Source organism: Capra hircus, chromosome 26 (genome assembly GCF_001704415.2).
Source record: "Capra hircus breed San Clemente chromosome 26, ASM170441v1, whole genome shotgun sequence".
NCBI lineage: Eukaryota > Metazoa > Chordata > Mammalia > Artiodactyla > Bovidae > Capra > Capra hircus.
This window is the reverse complement of record NC_030833.1, coordinates 28,591,884-28,612,522: the sequence shown is the minus strand read 5'-3', so window position 1 is coordinate 28,612,522 and position 20,639 is coordinate 28,591,884. Positions and strand designations below refer to the sequence as shown.

Sequence of the window (20,639 nt, the reverse complement as noted above, 5' to 3'; positions counted from 1 at the left end):
TCTCAGCATGGAATCGCAGAAGAAGTGGAACCAAAGGTCAGAGGGAGAAACTGAATCCTGATGACATCGTTTGAATCCTGGACTTTGAAGTTATGTGAGCCATTAAATTCCTTCTCCCCCGCTCACTTTTTAAGGATACAGTTGGTATACAGCACTGTATAAGTTTAAGGTGTAGAACATAATGATTTGGCTTACATTTATTGTGAAATGATTACCACAATAGGTTTGGTCAACATCCATCATCTCATATAGATACAAAAAAAAATTTATTTTCCTTCTGATGAGAACTCTTAGGGTCTACTCTCTTAACAACTTTCAGACATACCATACAGCAGTGTTAACTTTGGTCATCGTGTTATACTCTACCTTCCTAGTATATATTTATCTTATAACTGGAAGTCTGTATGTTTGATCAGCTTTATCCAACTTCCCTCTCCTCACCCTGCAATAAATTCCTTTCCTGCCTAATCTAGTTTGAGTGGAGTCTTTTTTTTTTTTGTATATGTAACCAGTTTTGTTTACTTCATATAAACTTAACTATAAAAGACACAATGAAATGGGCATTTAAAAAATTATACCAAAGCACCATCATGTTAGCCTTTGGAAGAGTAAATGTTTATTATACTGTGGAGTGGGGTCTTCTGTTGTTTTCAAAAACAATACACCCTGAGTGTTTTCCCCCCAGAATTTATGAAAAAATTCAAAATACAGCAACCTGAGTAGTTTTTGATCAGTGACCCCCATGATCAGAGGCTCTTTTTCAGGCGAAGTAGAGGATGGACTGGGGAGATAAAGATTGGAAGCCAGTCTTGGAGGAGGTTCACATCCTAGTTTAGGAAAACTGACAACCAGAACAAGAGCAGGGAATGAAAAAGACATGGGAGCAGATTCACCTGGACTGGATTCCAGGTGAATCAACTGCCTGGATGGGTAAAGGTGGATGCACATGTTTTTAGCTTGGTCACCTGGATGGGTAGTCAAGATGATCCTGGGGATAAGAAAGATGAGGGGGTGACAGAAGTTGAGACAGTGCTGAGTTCTGGTGGGACATTTGGAGAAGACTATCTAGCAGCAGTTTTATATTCAGGCTGGAGATAGGAGGTGGGTTGGTCATGAAGGAAAGGTAGTAAGTGAAGTTACCAAAGCTGCTGCTGCTATCCTGGCCCAAATTACATACACTGTGTCATCAGGGATGCCAATTGTTGGGTTCCATGTATGCCTTTTGAGGGCAACTGAGGTATAGCGTATGTATAATATTGTAAGTCTCAGGTGTACAAATAGTGATTCACAATTTTTAAAGGTTATATTCCATTTATAGTTATTATGATATTTGACTATATGTCCTGTGTTGTACTATATATTCTTGTAGCTTATTCATTTTATATATAGTAGTTTGTACCTCTTAATCTCTTACCCCTATCTTGCCCTTCCCCTTTTCCTTCTCCCCACTGGTAATTTGTTCTGTATATCTGAGTCTTTCTTTTTTTGTATATACACTAGTTTGTTTTATTTTTAGGTTCCACATATAAATTAAATCATACAGTATTTGTCTTTGACTTATTTCATTTAGTATGATACATTCCAAGTCCATTCTTGTTGTTGCAAATGGCAATATTTCATTCTTTTTTTTTTAATGTCTGAGTAGTATTCCAGTGGGAGAAGGCAATGGCACCCCACTCCAGTACTCTTGCCTGGAAAATCCCTTGGATGCAGGAGCCTGGTAGGCTGCAGTCCATGGGGTCGCTAAGAGTCAGACACGACTGAGCAGCTTCACTTTCACTTTTCACTTTCATGCATTGGAGAAGGAAATGGCAACCCACTCCAGTGTTCTTGCCTGGAGAATCCCAGGGACGGGGGAGCCTGGTGGGCTTCCGTCTGTGGGGTCGCACAGAGTCGGACACGACTGAAGCGACTTAGCAGCAGCAGTATTCCATTGTGTGTATATGTGTGTGTATCGGGACTTTCCCAATGGCTCAATGGATAAAGAATCTGCCTGTAATGCAGGAGACACAGAAGACCGGAATTCAATCCCTGGGTCAGGAAGATCCCCTAGAGAAGGAAATGACAACCCCCTCCAGTATTCTTGCCTGCAAAATCCCATGGACAGAGGAGCCCACGGGCTATAGTGAAAAGGGTCGCAAAGAGTAGGACACGACTGAGCGACTGAGCACACAGCATATATATATCTATATATACCTATACATAGATATGTATATATACCTATATATAGATATATATATATATATATATATAGGCTCACATGTTCTTTATCCATTCATTTGTTGATGAGCACTTAGGTTGCTTCCACATCTTGGCAATTGTAAATAATGCTGCTATGAACATTGGGGTGCATGTATCTTTGCAAATTAGTGTTTTCATTTTTTTAAAATAAATACCCAAGAGGGAATTGCTGGGTCATATGGTAGTTCTATTCTTAGTTTTCTGAGAAACCTCTATACAGTTTTCCATAGCACCTGAATGAGTTTATATTCCCATCAACAGGCAGTCTTGGTTTTGAAGTCCCTCTTACCCCATATAGTGTATGGCCTGATGAGTTTAAGTGAATACATGAAAACAGTATTGAAAATGGAAATTTGGGGGACTCTCTCTCCAACTAAGAAAGCCCTAGAAAAATGTGCCCCAAGGAAGGGGCCTGAGGAGTTGTTAGGTGGGGGGAGACTATGGTGGAACCCAGATGAAAGAGGTTGGAAGCCAAGGGAGGAAAGAATTTCAGGGAGAGTGTGTATCTCTTTCCCACAATCCAAGAACTCTGATACAAGTTGAGAGAAGGTGACATGATCTTCAGTTATACCACATGTCCCCTCCCTGTTATCTCTGTGCTTGACAACTGAGAAGGAAATCAGATATAATCACAAGCCTGGTGCTGACAAAAAAGGGTAACTGGTTACGCTGTCTATAGAATCAGAGGCTGAGGGAACACTGAGTGTAACTGTGGGGCATTAAGTGCAATACAGAGGCCAAAGCCTTCCCTGTAAGACCACATCTAGTTCTCACCCCTTGGCAGCTCAGCCCATTTTTCTGTTCCCCCACTGGATACCCAGGGAGGGCTAAGCCAAGATTCAGGGTTGCTCTGAAATAATGGTGCATGCATTCCAGAGATGGAATGCCAGAAAGACTCCTTTAGTCAATTTATGGAGGACCTAGTGTATCAGACTCCATACTGAATGCTGAGTTTCCTGCCTTCTCTTCTCACAGCCAGGAAAGCATAGACAGGGATAAGGGGTAGCAATGGGAGAGAAATGGTAGTCTTCCTTCTAGTAATGAGGGCTTTCTAGAACATGAGGGGAATTAGCAATTGCTTGAAGTCTTTAGAAGAGGGATGATGCCTGTGTGGCCAAGGGGAGGAGGATATAGGCGGTAAGAAGAGGGTCTGACGGGCAGGATTGAGGAGGAGGAGGAAAATGAGACAGACTAGTGGGAGATGGACGCTGGGGGCAAGATTCATGGGGCCTCTAGGGCTCTCAAGGAACCGGGTGAAGAGACTCTCCCCCTGGACACTTAGGCTCTTGTGCTGGACTGTTTGCAATGGGTGTGCCCTTTGCAATGGGTGCCACCCAGGTTGTCAGGATGGAAGATAAGGATAATATTCCTGTTGATAACAAAACTTACACCCCTATTTCTCATTTAATGCCCACAAATTCTCTCGAAGGAGTAAAGCAGAGACTCACAAAATGACAGTTCCTGTAAAAGAGGTGGTGGAGCCAGGGAACTGAGTCCCAAGTCCCCCAGAAGTCAAAAGTCATGATCATTGCCCCTTATCCCAGGGTAGGGAAACAGCAGGACTGGAGTCTGTGCTGTCTGACTGCCTAGAAACCTAACTAGGCTTTCAGGCCTATTGAGAGAAGACATGGGACATCCTCACTGGATTAGACTGAGCAAAACAAAACTTGACTTTCAGGGCCTGGGAAGGGGTAGGAAGAGGAAAGACTCCCAAGAGTCAGGAGACCTGTGTTCTAGCTTGTCTGGGCTGCTTGCTTGCTGTGTGAAAGTCATTGAATCTCTCCCCACCTCAGTTTCCTCATCTGTAAAATGGGATAATAGGACCTACCTCCCAGGGATGACAATGTGAGGACTCAACAAGATAATGCATACAGAGTGTTTAACACAGCACAGGGCAAGTTCTAAGAGCTCAGTAGCCAAGTCACTTCACTTGGGTCCAACTCTGCAGGACCCTATGGACTGTGGCCCACCAGGCCCCTCTGTTCACGGGGTTCTCCAGGCAAGAATACCGGAATGGGCTGTCATGCCCTCCTCCAGGGAACCTTCCCCACCCAGGGATCGAACCCGCGTGTCTTCAGTCTCCTGCATTGGCAGGCGGGTTCTTTACCACTAGCGCCACCCGGGAAGCCCATATTTTACTATTAACAGTACAAGGAGGTTGGGCCGCTTGGTTGCTCTCTCAGGGTCTTTTGCGTGTGACCCGAATCCTGGTGCCCACAGCAGCTCAAGGTGGGCGTGTCCACTCTTGGCTCACAGTCCAGCTTCAGGGAGTCCCAGGTCGTGCCACCGCCCTCTCCTTATCTGTCTCAGCTGTGCATCCAGTCACATGACAAGGCTTGAAGGGAGGCACTGATCTCGCTTCATTCTCCGATTTAATAGAAAGGAAGGAGGGTGCAGAGGACGGGAAGCTCTCAGAAAAACAGCTGATTTGAATTGAAGTGACATTAAGCCTTCGTGGAGGTGAGAGTCAGGAATCCAGGCAACCTGCCCCGTTTTTTTGCTAGCATGCACATCTTCTGTTTGATCCCCAAGGGCAAAGGCCCATAACAAATATGGCGGCAACAGCCTCAGGCTCCAGCACCTGCCTAAACTGCGGTCCCAGGAGCCGCGCGGAGCCAATCGCTGGGTAGGGGCGGAAGAAGAGGCTGGAGAAGCTATCCGCGGCCCGCGCGCAGGCGCACTGGCTGGCACCTGGCTCCCGGCAGCCGTGGGATTAGGCTTCGCGTGCCACAATTGCGGTGAGCGGCTGGCCGACGGCAGGGGCTAGGGGGCAGCGGGCCGGACTGGGGGCCAGTCAGACACAAAGGACACACCGAGGGGGACAGGAGTGCTGTCTGCTCTGGGAGTCCTGGGGGCCGTCTTCGGGGGTTCCTGAAGTGGTCTGGTTGTGGGTTGAGAAAGTGCTTGGGTCAGGGTGGGAAAAGCTTGGGCTCAAGGGGCGAGGATGGAATTCTTGCAGAGAGGACTCCCTAGAGTCGCCGGCTGCTTCGGGCCGGGATCCATTTCATTAACATAATGGCCTTTAACCCTGGTGATGTAGTAGAACCTATAGGGGAGCTTTAAAAGAACACCGATGCTGGGCCCCTTCTCTAGAGAGTCCAATTTATTTAATTGGTCGGGAGTGAGGCTTGGGCCTTGGTATGACTGAGCAGCTCCTCGGGTGATTTTATGGGCAGACAGGCTGGAGAGCCACCACATGGTTCAGCACCATGGTTGATCCCAGACTCCTCTGTGGCTTGGAACGGGTGGGTGGTCTTGGGGTGAAGTTATTGACATTCCAAGGAAATGGTCCCAACTCCCAATAGGGTGAAATTGACTTCTAGCCTAAGAAAGAGGATGGGCCCTAAGAGAAAGTTACTGCATGGAAAGTGGGCACCCTTCCAGGGTGGGCCTTCCCAACAGCCCTGCCAGGGGTTGTGGGAAGACTGAACAGGGAGACAAAGGGGATGTGAAACAGGAAACTCAGCAGACAATTCAAAGGTCACTTTGTTGAAAAAAGGACACCCTTAATATTTGCATAGGGTTTTATACCTTTAAAATTCATTTAATACTCCCTGGGGACAGACAGGGAATGGAATTTTTCTCCCGCTTTGCAGATATAGGAATAAACTAGTTAGTCAATAGCTAGTTAGTGATAAGGTTCAGACTTGACCCAGGGCTCCCAACTCCAAATAATGCTTACTAGTAGATTTTTTCCCCTCCATACTAATTGCTTCTCATACAGTGTCTAGTCCTTCCCAAGCCCCTCACCCCAGGGGGCCCCATCTGGCACTCTTGGTTCCCTCTCCCAAGTTTACCAGCTTCCTGCCCACCATAGGCTGGTTCAAAGATCAGGGAGCTGCTCTTATTTCCATGCTTTTCTAGTTATTTCCCAGGAGCCTGATGGGGTGAAGAGGGGAGCATTTTTGAAAGATGCGGTGGGGGCAGGGATCCTTCTAAAAATCTTTTTCTGTCACCTGGCCCACCCCCGCTTTCTGTTGTCCTCAGGAGAGTATCTTGTGTGTGGTTTCCAAGCCCTTCCTAATCTGGTGTCTCTCTGTTCTGAGCTCGCTTTCCATATTGTATCAGTTTTCCTTAGCACATGGTGAAAGCTTAATAAATGTTACATTTTGTTGTTATCACTGTTCCTCTTTGTTCACCTGTTGCCTTGCTGTCCCTGTTTCACATCAGGCTTTCCCAGGTTGTCTCTTTCTGACTTCCACAGTCAAACAGAATGGAGAGTTGAGGGGGACAGTGGGATCTGGGGGTCTCACTCCTCCTATGGGTGCTTTTCCCCCCTTGGGCTGGGGATGTCCATATGAGCCTCTTAGGGGCAAATTGACCCACTGGGTATTAATCAAAAGGCCAATATGTGGTGAAGGAGCCTGGTGGAGGCTAGAGGTAGAAATCAGGGGTAGGTCTGACCTGGCCCCGCCCATAAGGAGCTTGGAGGCTGGAGAAGGGTTAGGGAGACCTTTGGATCCTGATACAGAGGATTCAGCCAAGGGACCTGAAATAGGGAGAGAACACCTAACTTGGTGTTCTTGAGAACTTTTGTGCCACTGAACTGGCCCTTTCTCAGATAAGCAGGATTTGATAATGATTGTGGTGGGTGATGGGCAAAGTGATGTGAGAAATGCTGAGGGTTTTTCCTTTTTTTGCTCAAAAGCATCTGTTTTAAATTTTGGTTCCAGCACTGAATAGCTCTGTGATTTAGGGCCAGTTACTTATCCTTCAGAGCCTTGGTTTCTTCACTTACAAGATAAGGATAGAAATAGTAACAAGTTGTAAGGATACATGATGATAGGTGTAAAAACCAGCCATATCTTATATGCCTGAGAACTGGTATGTAGTTACATCTAGAGAGTTTTAGGTGGAAGGAACAACATGAACTAAGGTTGGAGGTGGCATTCAAAAAAGAATTTGAAAGATGGTAGGATAAGGACTGCAAGGAGATCCAACCAGTCCATTCTAAAGGAGATCCGCCCTGGGTGTTCTTTGGAAGGAATGATGCTAAAGCTGAAACTCCAGTACTTTGGCCACCTCATGCAAAGAGTTGACTCATTGGAAAAGACTCTGATGCTGGGAGGGATTGGGAGCAGGAGGAGAAGGGGACGACAGAGGATGAGACGGCTGGATGGCATCACCGACTCAATGGACGTGAGTTTGAGTAAACTCTGGGAGATGGTGATGGACAGGGAGGCCTGGCGTGCTGTGATTCATGGGGTCGAAAAGCGTCAGACACGACTGAGCGACTGAACTGGACTGAACTGAACTGAGGATATTTCAGACAATGAGAAGCATCAATGTTTCGTACTGAAAAGACAACTTCAATCCTTGATTTGCCAGAAGACACAGACTGAAATCCTTTAAAGATCATAAAGCCAAACTTCAAAGAAGTGAAAAAGAAAAAGAATAGTTACATTTTACTGAGGGTCTTCTAGATGCCAGGCACTAGGCTTGGTGCTTTATATACCTTCATGCATTTCAGCCCCACAGCAATCTTAAGAGGTTGGCTTAGATCCCCACTTTATAGATGAGGAAACTGAGTCCCTGAGGGAGGGAGTGGCTGGCTCAAGGTCACACTACTGGGACCTTACCTGCCGTCATTGTGGGGGATGGGCTGTGGGGCCTCCAGCAGGTTCTCATAGTGTCAAGGTGAGGGTGGAGTTGGTTGCAGGTTACAGGACATCTCAGTCTCGTTATACAGCTAGGCTAGTGTGGGCCCCAAGCTGTTCCTTCCGAAGAGAGGCAGGGCTGTTGCTCTCTGTGGGGGTGGATTGGGGGTGGTGGTTTGCGGAAAGTTTTCACTTTCATCTTAGGTTCAAAGGATTTGTTAACAAAATAAGCCTCGTGTTATATACGAATAAATAATACCAGTATTTATTAGAGAATTATCTAACTTACTTTTGATATACTAACATTAAAAGAAACGAGAAAGAAACAGCAGAGGATACATCACCAAACTGAGTTTTGACCAACATCCAGACTCAGACAACATTTGGGAAGTCCCATGACACAGCACATCTGGAGTCCCAGTTGGGAAAAGGTCCCAGGCATCCCGTCCGCTTTGTGGATGAGACTTCAAAAATTACAGTTCAGAGTTCCCACTCATAATCCCTGGACGCAGACTGATAATCATCAGTCTGTGAGCAAAAGCAGCTCTGGTTTTATGTTAATGCTGTTTGTTTTGTCATGTAAAACTTGGAATGTTGTTAAGCCTGGGACTTGGTTGGTCAGGGCCTCTCTATGGGCTCAACAATTTCAAGATTTGTCCCCTATCTTATCTACCGTGCCACAAGGCTTCCACTCACAGCAGGCAGTCAAGGCACGCACAGTCAGGGCATTATCCCGGCAGGTTAGAAGCAAGGTCAGAGACCTGGTCTGCCTTGTCTCTGAAGCCTAAACAGGACTATTTATTTAATTTCCCTAACAGGTGGGACTTCCCTGGTGGCTCAATTTTAAAGAATCTGCCTGCAATGCAGGAGACCCATGTTTGATCCCTGGGTCTGGAAGATCTCTTGGAGAAGGAAGTGGCAACCCATTCCAGTAGTCTTGCCTGGGAAATCCCATGAACAGAGGAGCTTGGTGGACTCTAGTCTATGGGGCTGCAAGAGTCGGAAACAACCTAGTGACTAAACCACCAACAGGTGGGGAGGGCTAGCAGAGGAAGAAGTTACTGATGGAGCAATACAATTTGGAAGAGAAACCGTTGAGTGACCCTGCATGCTCCTCCCGCAGCTCTCTTTCCTGGGCAAAGGCTTACCTGGGCATGGTGCTTTGCCTCTAGATCTAGTCCATGGTTTACGGGTTTGTCTCTGGTACCCCTGAACATTGTCTATGCTCCTGCTTCTTGCAGGCCCTCCTCCTCTTGACTTTACCTCTTGTGCTTTTTCCCCCCTCAAACTCCCTTGCCACAAGAAGGACCTGATTACCTGCATATTCCCCTGCTCTTACTCTGATCTAAGTGAGCCTAAGAAAAAGCCAGTTTCTCAGCATATTTCTATTGGTGCTCTGGGGCTTACTAGTACTCCCTTTGTTTGTTGGTGATCAGTCACTAAGTCATGTCTGACTCTTTTCGATCCCATGGACTGCAGCACGCCAGGCTTCCCTGTCCTTCACTATCTCCCGGAGTTTGCTCAAACTCATACCCATTGAGCCTGAGATGTTATCCAACCATCTCATCCTCTCTTGCCTCCTTCTCCTGCCCTTAGTCTTTCCCAGCATCAGGGTCTTTACCAATGAGTCTGCTCTTGGCATCAGGTTGCCAAAGTATTGAAGCTTCAAAATCAGTCCTTCCAATAGACATTCAGGGTTTATTTGCTTTAGGATTGACTAGAATTGATACTTTTGAATTGGGATACTGGAGAAGACTCTAGAGAGTTCTTTGGACTGCAGGGAGATCAAACCAGTCAATCCTCCCTGCATTCTTGTAAAGATAGGCACTTACTTTCATTTTGCAGGTGAGGAATCCAAGGTTCAGACAGGCTCAGACCTTACCTGTGGGTGCAGTTAGTAGGAAGTGCAGTTGAGATTTAAAACCAGGCTCTTCTGATGGCAAAAAGTCATACTCTTTCCATCTCACCACACTTTGAGGTTTTCCTCTACTGTTGTCCCAGTGTGGGTGCAGGGAGCTGGTGGCCGGCAGCTGGGGACCTTGCCTATAGAGTCCACCTTCTCCAGTAACCAGGGCAGGTCACTGGACATCTGGGTAGGGGCACCAGCAGGCTTCAGTCCCTTTGGACAAAGGCTTTCGAGGTGAGGGAGGGGAGTTCTGAAAGGTCCTGGGGAATCAGAGGAAGTGACCTGAGTTAAGGGTAAAAGCAGACGCATACATTGTGCTTTATAGGCGCAAAACACCTTTAGATGAATCCCCATCTCATCCTGGTGTGGTGGATATGGACGGTCTGGGAGGCTTGATAGTGATAGTCTGTGAAGTCCCGGTGCTCACTGCACTTACTGTGCTCACCATGTCAAAGTATCTTCTCATTGACTGCTGACCCTAGCCTTAGGAAGGTTGACTTCATTGTGCAATTCAGGAAATAGGCATGGAGAGGTTAACCAAATTGCTGCAGGTCACATGGGTAGAAAATGGTAGAGCTGGGCCTTTGGAGACCTCCGCTTATGCCTTCTTTCCACTACATTGCTTGGGAAAGTGCCAAGGAAACTTTCAGGGTGATGGATATATTCCTGATCTCAACTGTGACAGTTTCACAGGCATACACATGCCAAAACTGATCAGACTATACACTTTGAATATGTGCAGAGTGTTATTATCTAGGGAAGGGTTCTTTTTTCTATTCTCTCTCTTTTTTATTTTGGTCGTACCACGGGCCTTGCAGGATCTCAGTTCTCCAGTCAGGGACTGAAACCAGGCCATGACAGTGAAAGCCTGGAGTCCTAACCCCTAGGCAACCAGAGACCTCTCCATTGTGCAGATTACTGTATGTCAGTTATATCTCAATAAAGCTGTGGGGAAAAAACAATATTTCCCACCAAATACTTCTTCAGGGGCTTAAAGGCCCCATGGATATCGTCCTGCTTCTGGACAAGGCGGGATCCTTTTGGCCAGGGAGAGATTCTCACAGACTTAGCGGCTGCTTTCAGGAAGTTCGGGCTTCCCAGGTGGTGCTAGTGGTAAAGAACCCGTCTGCCAATGCAGGAGTTGTAAGAGACACAGGTTCAATCCTGGGTTGGGAAGATTCCCCTGGAGGAGGGCATGGCAACCCACTCCAGTGTTCTTGCCTGGAGAATCCCCATGGACAGAAGAACCTGGCAGGCTACAGTCCAAAGGATCTCACGAGTTGGACACGACTGAAGTGACATGGCATGCATCCACGCAGGTAGTTTTGGCCATTCCTCCTCCTACTTCCTCCATCACTAAGATGTGGACTGGCACAAAGCTGGCACGGGGGTGAGAGGCTGCATACTGACCTCTTGAGTGACCGCCTCAGCTTCCAGTGAGCCTGAGAGGGACCCTGTGAGAGTCCCTCCTTGTTCTCCCCACAGAGCCTCTGTCTCCCCAGCCAGTCACTCCCACAGCAAGGGTGGCTGAGTCCAGAGATGGAGGCAGAGGGTGAGGACATAGGCCCCATGCTGGAGAACCCCACCATCAGGTTGGAGTGCAGGCAAGCAGGAGAATGTGTGTAGGGCTGGAGGCACAATGAGGGGCGAGGAGTTGGAGTTCTAATGGCCATGACGGGTGAGATGGAAACGAAGAGATGTGCATGGTGCTTCTGGTAGCAGGGGCCCTTGAGAACAAAGGCCTGGCCAGAGAAGATGGAGGCTTGAAGGTCCACGGGAAGCTGGGCTGGACTGGCCGGGAGAGGCTGGACTACAGAGGCCCTGGAAGGCTGGGCGTGGAAGCAGAGCCCTGGGGACTCATGGGGCAAGAACAAGGCCTGTCGGGGGCGGGTCGCCACTTAGGGACTGCGTCTGAGTTGGTTCTCCAGGGCCTGACTCTAATGGGGAAACAGGAGTTTCTGTTCTGCATATGTGTGTGCAAGCATGCAGACATGTAAATGAGGCCTGTGGGTAGGCTTGGGTCACGAGGGCTTCAAGAGGAGATAGCCTCTGAGGAGGTGCATAAGTTTTAAGGCTGCCGAAACAAACAGCCACAAACCCAACTCCAGTACTCTTACCTGGAAAATCCCATGGGTGGAGGAGCCTGGTAGTCTGCAGTCCATGAGGCCGCTGAGTTGGACACGACTGAGCGACTTCACTTTCACTTTTCACTTTCATGCATTGGAGAAGGAAATGACAACCCACTCCAGTGTTCTTGCCTGGAGAATCCCAGGGATGGGGGAGCCTGGTGGGCTGCTGTTTATGGGGTCGCACAGAGTCGGACATGACTGAAGCGACTTAGCAGCAGCAGCAGCAGGTAGCTTAAAACAACCTCACGGTTCCTGGAGGGTGGAAATCCAGCACCGGGGCACCAGCAGGGTCATGCGCCCTCTGGAGGGAGCCTCTAGGAAAGCATCCTTCCTTGCCTCCACCTGGCTGTCTTGTGCTACCTGCAATTCTGCGTGTTCTCTGCCTCACAGCCGCATCGCTCAGATTTCTGCCTTCATCTTCACGTGGCTGTCTTCCCTTTCTCTGTGTCTCTGTGCAGATTCCCCTCTCCTTACGAGGACAGCAGTCCTTAGGTTAGGGCTCACCTCAGTTCAGACCTCATCTTAACGTGGTTACATCTGTAAAGGTCTTTCCAAAGAAGATCACACTCACAGGTGCTGGGGGTTAGGACTTGAACCTATCTTTTCGGGGCTAATTCAGCTAGCTACGGGGAGTTTGAGAGAAGAAAGCCCCCATAGCTTCCCTCTGGCGGGCGGAGAAGGGGGGTGGTCAGACAAGCACACATGGGATTATTTTTCTGAAAAGAGAACAACAACTTTGAATCTAAAAAAAGAGACAGATAGACTTAATGCCTGGCTGCTTAAAGTGTGGTCATGGCCCAGCAGCATCGGTGGCCCCTGGGAGCCTGTTAGAAAGGCAGAATCTCAGATTCCACTCCACACCTGCGAAGGTAAAAATCTACATTTGAACCAAGTCCCCAGGTGACGTGGAAGCACATTACAGTATGAGAAGCACTGCTGTAATAAGAATTGGGTTTTTATTTCCTTTTAAACCCGTGGTCCGTCTAGCCTGCTGGTCTCTGCATGAGCTGGCCTGGTCCGGAGCAGCTGCGCGTGTTGTCCTTTGTTCTTTCATGTAACACGTCCTTGAGTTTCTCTCCCGTGTGTTGACACTGCCCACGTACTTGACCTTTGTGGAGAGCATCGGGCTTGTTGAGCCAGTCCCTTTGTTGTGTTCCTGGGCTGTGTCCAAATTTTGGCTGTTTTTAGAAGTTGCTGCTGTGAACAACTCTGTACATGTTCTCTTGGGGTTAGTTCCTTGAGATGGGGTTTCTGGAATCAAAGTGCATGGGCAGTTGTGGACTCTTATCATATCTTATCACTCTTATATCCCTGTGAAACCTGACATCACAGCAGGTCTCTCCATTCTACCCAGCACCCCACAGTAATCCAGTTTGGGAGGTCAAGTGGCAAAAAAAAAAGGCTTCGGAGCCAGACAGGCCAGGGTTCAAGTCTGCTACTTTTATGCTGTGTGACCTTGGGCAAATGACTGAACCATCTCTGAGCTTGGGGTTGCTCTCCTATAATATTGGAACAGTGCTGTAAACGTTGCATGGGTTTTATAAAGATGATAATGATACCACCAGCATTTATTGAGCACTTTCTGTGAGTTAGCTCATTTAATCCTTTTATTCTTCTGAGTAGCCATGATCATCCACTTTTCCCTTTTACAGAAGAGAAAACAGGCTGGGGTTAACTAGCTTGCCCGAGATTCTACTGTAGGCACAGTGTGTGCCCAGGCCCAGGGGTGTCAGGTTAGAGTATGGATGAAAGAAGATGCCCTAGCATGTGACCTGACTCTGCACTTGCTGGCTGTCTGCCTTCTCTTCCCACGCCTTTATCAGTTTCCTTTTACTCCCTAGTAGTGGTGATTCCCATTGGCGATTCCCCAGTTTTGTTTTATGTGCAAACTTTCTCCCAGTGAGATGACTCAGAGGTCTGGGGTTAGGAGCAGGGCTGGCTCTGATCCCTGCAGCTAACTGGCTCCTTCTTCCCCAGGGACAAGTATGGCCAGACTGCCCATGGCCATGGGCGCGCCTCGGTGCTCCTGGGGCTGAGGCTGGGCTGGCCACCATGAGGCTGGGTGGACCCTGGGCCTGGCTGCTGGGCCTGCCCACGGCTGTGGTCTATGGCTCCCTGGCCCTCTTTGTCTCTGTCCTGCACAACGTGTTCCTGCTTTACTATGTGGACACCTTTGTCTCAGTGTACAAGATCGACAAAGCTGCCTTCTGGGTTGGAGAGGTAGGCCAGCACCGGGGCAGTCAGCCGGGGTGGGAGCCGGGCAGATGGCAGGGCAGGGTCCCACCGAGCCAGGAGCAGAGGGTAAGCTGGCTTGCCCACCAAGATTCAGCAAGAAAAGGTAGAGCTGGAGGCCTCAGCGGGGATTATGCCAACTCTCCCGTCCTCTGTCCTGTGAGCCAGGCACTGTATGCACATTTTTAATATATTCATGTGCATTTATCAGCAGTGCCCTGGACGGTGGGAGTTTGATGGGGGCAGTGGCTGTGGGTTATGGCAGAGGGACTAACCTGAGCACACGTTTGCAGGCAGGAGAGCTGGCATCATCTCTGAGGGGTGACGAGTAGACTGGGGTGGGGAAAGTCCTGGAGAGGACACCGCCTGGAGCCCACCTGCCCGTCTCCCCTCTGCCCACAGACGGTGTTTCTCCTCTGGAACAGTCTCAACGACCCCCTCTTCGGCTGGCTGAGTGACCGTCGGTTCCTCAGCTCCCAACCCCGGTTTGTTTCCTGGGGAAAGCTCAGGACTGGTCCTCTCCCACCTCCCCCTCCCCAGGGCTAGAGGACCGCTGCCTGTGTGTGGGGTGGGGAAAGAAAGGGAAACCACTGCCAGCCATTGGCTGGGCCTTCTCATTTCCCAAGTTCAGGCAGGGAGTGGGGCCTGCCAGGGCATCTCCCAACGGCCCCCCTCTCCCCGGCAGGTCAGGCGCTGGGCTCTCCTCACGGGCCGTGGTGCTGGCACGGGTGCGGGCACTGGGCTGGCATGGGCCGCTGCTGGCACTGTCGTTCCTGGCATTCTGGGTGCCCTGGGCGCCTGCTGGGCTGCAGTTCTTACTGTGCCTGTGCCTCTACGACGGCTTCCTGACGCTCGTAGACCTGTACCATCATGCCTTGCTGGCCGACCTGGCCCTCTCAGCCCACGACCGCACCCACCTCAACTTCTACTGCTCCCTCTTCAGCGCGGCCGGCTCCCTGTCTGTCTTTGCCTCCTACGCCTTCTGGAACAAAGAGGACTTCTCTTCCTTCCGCGCCTTCTGCCTGGCACTGGCCACTGGCTCCGGGCTGGGCTTTGTGGGGGCCGCACGGCTGCTGAGGCGGCGGGTTGAGGCGGCCGGCAGGGAGCCGGGGTGCCCAGCCATGGCTGTGAATGGCGGGTGAGTGGCCAGCACTCTGCTGGGCTTGATTGCCATGCTGGGGCTCCCGGCTGATGGATGGCTGCCTGGGGTGGGAGATGGCTCTGGCCCAGCCTAAGCTGTTCTTGATTCCCCTCTGCCCCATAGCCTGTGTGAAGAAGAGCTGCTTGTGAGCAGCGAGGAGGCAGGTAGCATCACCTTGGGCCAGTACCTCCGGCAGCTGGCACGCCACCGGAACTTCCTGTGGTTCGTGGGCATGGACCTGGTGCAGGTATGGGAGCAATGCCCATTCATAGGATGGCTGCAAGTGCCTCACTCAAGGGAATTGCCTTCCCAGAAGCTGGGAAATCAGTTCTGGCCTTCCCTGAGGCTGAGCGGCTGAACGGTAGGAATACAAGTTGGGTAGTTAAGAGACCTGGATTCTCGCTGCATCTGAGCTCCTAACTCCCTGTGTGATCTTAGGCCGGTCTCTCTCTTTTGGAGCAGCCATGTTCTCACCTGCAACGTGAGGATAGGAGAGAGAGGTGCTCCCTTGGGGACTTTTTTTTGGCCACTCTGCGAGGCATATGTGGACTTCCCTGATGGCTCAGTTGGTAAAGAATGTGCCTGCAATGCAGGAGACACAGGAGACATGGGTTCAATCCCTGGGTCAGGAAGATCCCCTGGAGTAAGAAATGGCAACCCATTCCAGTATTCTTACCTGGAAAATTCCATGGACAGAGGAGACTGATGGGCTATAGTTCATGGAGTCCCAAAGAGTTGGATGCGACTAAGCACGCACAATGCTTAGAACACTTTTGTATAATTCTATTTTTGCAGGGCATGTGGGATCTTAGTTCCCCAACCAGGGATCAAAACCACACCCCCTGCATTCGAAGTAGATAGTCTTAATCACTGGAACACCAGGGAAGTCCCCTGAGGACTCTTTAAAACACCACAGGCCAGACCTAGAATACATTAGTATATAAGCCAGCGAAATTTAGAAACACATTGTTTTTATGTCATTAAGCTTGTTTTAGCATTGATAAGTTTTACAAGAGAAAGCTTTCAGTTGTTTTAATGGTGATGTTATCATTCCTTCTAACTTTTATAGATAAGCATAGGAATTTGGTTTTAGGTTTTGTTCTGGTATGTTCCATGCTGAAGGACACGGAACTAGAGGCCGCTCTGGCTCCTGCTGCTGCCCTCCCACCCCCCGCCCCACGTCTGTTGGTTTTCCCAGTGTTCCTGGCTCCCCTTCACCCCTCCTCCCCAGCGCCTCCCCAGCCTCCTCGGTGTCCCTGTTGGTTGTTCCTGGCTCCCCTTCACACCGCCTCCTAGCCTCCTTAGTGTCCCTATTGGTTGTTCCTGGCTCCCCTTCACCCGCCTCCCACCCTCCTTAGTGTTCCTATTGGTTGTTCCTGGCTCCCCTTCACCCTCCTCCCAGCCTCCTTAGTGTCCCTATTGGTTGTTCCTGGCTCCCCTTCACCCCCTCCTCCCAGCCTCCTTAGTGTCCCTATTGGTTGTTCCTAGCTCCCCTTCACCCGCCTCCCAGCCTCCTTAGTGTCCCTGTTGGTTGTTCCTGGCTCCCCTTCACCCCGCCTCCCAGCCTCCTTAGTGTCCCTGTTGGTTGCAGGTCTTTCACTGCCACTTCAACAGCAACTTCTTTCCCCTCTTCCTGGAGCATCTGTTGTCAGAACACATCTCCCTCTCCACGGGCTCCTTCCTGTTGGGTGAGTGGGTACCTGGTGCTGGCCGGAAGGACAGAGGCTTGCACCCCAGAACCCCTAGACTGACTGCAGATACAGTCACCTCCCAGCTGGGGCCCAGGTGGCAGAGGGCAGAATCTGCGCTGGGGTTGCACCTCCAGCCCCCAGCCCCACGCCCACTCTGTTTTCCAGAGGAAGGGAGGCAGCTTCTGCGAGTTTGAGTGGGTAGGGCTGCCCTCATGGTGGTCCTCTTGGTAGTCATGCCACCTAGCGGTAATGCGGCGCAGTAGCTCGTTCACAAGGGACGACTGCTCTCCTGACAGGCGTGGGAACGAGTCTTAACTGTGCTTCTTCCCTGTGTGGCCTTGGGTGTGTTTTATTTCATCTCTTTGGGTCTCCATTTATCTGTAAAGTAGGGATAGTACTTACCTTAAAAGGTTGCGAGGACTAAATAAAAGGATGTGGAAACTCAGCACAGCGCCTGGACCGAGTTAGTGCTGAATCAGTGCAAACTTTTATTTCTGATGGTTAAAATGTGGGCAGTTGTGGAGGCTGTGGCAGCGCCCCTTGACAAGGCCACGCTCCCTTCCCCAGGCATCTCCTACGTCGCTCCCCACCTCAACAACCTCTACTTCCTGCCCCTGTGCCGGCGCTGGGGTGTCTACGCCGTGGTGCGGGGGCTCTTCCTGCTCAAGCTGGGCCTGAGCCTGCTTATGCTGTTGGCTGGCCCCAACCACCCCGGCCTGCTCTGCCTCTTCATTGCCAGGTAGGCCCTGCCCCTCCCTCGCCCCCACACCTGTTTCCCCCAACCCCCACATCCCCCTTCATTCTTATCCGTTCTCTCTCGCCGGCAGCAACCGTGTTTTCACTGAGGGCACCTGTAAGCTGTTGACCTTGGTGGTCACGGACCTGGTGGATGAGGACTTGGTGCTGAATCACCGCAAGCAGGCAGCCTCAGCGCTTCTCTTTGGCATGGTGGCCCTGGTGACCAAGCCAGGCCAGACCTTCGCTCCGCTGCTGGGCACCTGGCTGCTCTGCTTCTACACAGGTGAGGGCCCAGGGGTTGGCATGGTGTTCGAGGCTCCAGGGGCATACCTGGTGTACCTGCTGATGAACCTGGGACCTGGGTCGAATGAAGCAGAGAGAATGATAACCAGCCATGACAGAGGCTGGGCCTGGGCTGCCCCTGGCTGTCATCTCTCCTCTGCCTGCTCCTCTGTGGGCAGAGGAGCTGGGTTCCATCTTTCAGTAGTTCACTCATTCATTCAGCAAATATGTATGGGATACTTTCTCTGCTAGGTGCTGTTCTAGGTGCCTCTAGGGAGAGAGAGAACAAAATAAGACAGATAAGGTCTTTGCTGTCATGGAGCTTATATTCTACGTTGGGGTGGGGGTGGGGTCGGCACTAAACAGCTAAACAGGAGAAGAGCAGGCAGTGAGAAGTGCACTGCTCAAAGTATCACTGTGGCTAAGAAGCTGCTCTGTGTGGCCTGGAAAGACCCTGCGGAGATGGCACCCAGGATGTGAACTGAATGGTGAGGATTGTCTAGAAAGATCTGAGCAAATCACAGGCAGAAAAGAAAGTACAGGAGCCCAGGTTATCAGGAATGGTTTGGATTGGCATTTCCTCCTCCGGAGGATCTTCCTGACCCAGGGATCGAACCCTAGTCTCTTGCATCTCCTGCACTGGCAGATGAGCTCTTTACCACTGCACCACCGGGGAAGCCCAGGAGTGGTTTGGAGATGAGGCTGAAAAAGTGAAGAGGGGCTCTGTAGGTCAGGGCAGGGTTTGGATGTTATTCTCAGTGCAGCTCTTGGGAAGGTTTTAAGTAGGGCAATGGCCTTGTCTGATTTACATTTTTTAAAGTTCGCTCTATCTGCTGTTTGGAGAGTGGACTGTAGGGAGGCTGTGGCAAAAGCAATGGAGGCTTGGGGCAGGTGGTGCTGGGGGCAGAAAAGAAGTGTTTGGTTTGGGCTGTGTTTGGAGTTGGGGGAGGTGAAGGATTGGCTCTTGGGGAATGGTGAAGCTAATTGAGGACTCTAGGAAGACATTGGTTATTGGGGGGATAGTGGTGCCATTCCGCGAGAAGGAAGAACCGGGGAGAAGCAAGTTTGGGTGCGGAATTGAGAGTTGGGGTTTGGACGTGTCCATGTGACATCTGAGATGAGGCACTGTGGACTCTGGAGGCCAGGTCTGACCTGTTCTTTCTGTGGGCTCTCTTGTCCTAGGTCATGATCTCTTCCAGCGGCACCCCCCGGCCCCTGTGGGGAGTGCTCAGCCCTGGCCGGAGCCCCCGGCTCAGCCCCCGGCACAGGCCCCCGCGCTCCGCCAGGGCTGCTTCCACCTGCTGGTGCTGGTGCCCATCGCCTGCGCTCTGCTGCAGCTGTTCACTTGGTCCCAGTTCACGCTGCACGGGAGGCGCCTGCACATGGTCAAAGCCCAGCGCCAGAGCCTGTCACGGGCCCAGACCCTGGACATTAAGATGGTGTGAGGGGAGTGCAAAGCCACCCCGATGAGGACACTACCTGTAGCCCTGGGGCCTCCCGCCCTGTGTCCTGCTCTTCCGCCTCCCTGGGGTCCTGCCTGGAGGACAGATGGCAGAGTGGGAGCATTTGGGGCTGAGCCAGAGTGTCACTGGGGTCTAAGTTCCTGCATGACTGGCCCAGCTTGGGCAAAGGCTGGGCTGTGTGTGTGTGCTCAGGGACCTGCTTCCTCCTCTAGAGCAGAAGAGGACCGAGAAGGGTGGGGCCCGCCCTGTGGTCATATGGGGTTGCTATGGGTATGGAGGCCATTACTCCTACCTGGCCGGGGCTGGTGCCCTGTGTGGGCTCCGAAACCACTTTTGCCTGGTCAGGACTGGGAGTCCTACCTGCCCCTTCCAGTGATTTCTCTCAGAATTCTCTGCTTCAGCCGCACCTGGAGTAGCATGCCCCAGCTGCTGCAGAGCGCCCCTGAACCCCAAATGACCTCTCAATGAGGTTCATCTCATCACAAACTGATTAAAGCCAGTCATTTCTATTTCCATTCCTGGAGTCTTTGCTGTGTATGGGAGCAGTGGGCTGGAGAACAGTATTCCTTAATAAGAGCAGCCTGAGAACATTTTCAAAGATGAGCGGTGTAGGGCAGAGGGGGATGCTGCATCAGGTTCACTGAGGTAGTGGGGAGAGCCTGCAGACCAGTAGCCTCATGGGCCCCTGGGAGCCAAACAGCTTTCAGGCCTATGATCATAGCCCAATGCGTTTCCCATGTACCACTGCTGGAGGTGGTGGGCAAGGAGTGGCCATGGCTAGGCTAGAGATCCTTAACCTTGGAGTTGCAGGGATCTTCTAAAGATGACTTTTTTTCCAAAGATGACTTTTAAAAAATTGTTTCTTTACTGTGTGACTGGGACTAGAAATCTCGGCTTTAGGCCGGCGTTTCTTAGTCTGGGCTCTACAGACATTTGGGGCTGGGGAGTTCTTTATTGTGGATGGCCTCTGCCTACTAGATGTCAGTAGCATCTCTCCCCAGTCATGATGACCAAACACCTCCTGCTGCTGCTGCTGCTGCTAAGTTGCTTCAGTCGTGTGCGACCCGATAGACGGCCGCCCACCAGGCTCTGCTGTCCCTGGGATTCTCCAACCCACTGGAGTGGGTTGCCATTTCCTTCTCCAATGCATGAAAGTGAAAAGTGAAAGTGAAGTCACTCAGTCGTGTCCAACTCTTTGCGACCCCATGGACTGCAGCCT

General features: G+C 50.7%; 1 protein-coding gene across 3 annotated transcripts; it reads left to right on the top strand.

The window, feature by feature from the left end:
• Nucleotides 4,590–19,935, top strand: MFSD13A (major facilitator superfamily domain containing 13A). Of its 3 annotated transcripts, none has more exons than XM_018041605.1 (9): nt 4,590–4,701; nt 13,851–14,093; nt 14,508–14,590; nt 14,791–15,243; nt 15,370–15,493; nt 16,838–16,934; nt 17,505–17,676; nt 17,765–17,958; nt 19,140–19,935. In XM_018041605.1, exons 2-9 carry the CDS (start codon nt 13,926–13,928, stop codon nt 19,400–19,402), a joined length of 1,554 nt encoding a protein of 517 aa, XP_017897094.1. In that variant the 5' UTR covers nt 4,590–4,701; nt 13,851–13,925; the 3' UTR covers nt 19,403–19,935. The 3 variants fall into 3 exon arrangements, with proteins under 3 accessions (XP_017897094.1, XP_017897093.1, XP_017897095.1); XM_018041604.1 differs by lacking the exon at nt 4,590–4,701 and adding an exon at nt 4,712–4,979; XM_018041606.1 differs by lacking the exon at nt 4,590–4,701 and adding an exon at nt 4,715–4,979 and having other exon boundaries at nt 15,049–15,243.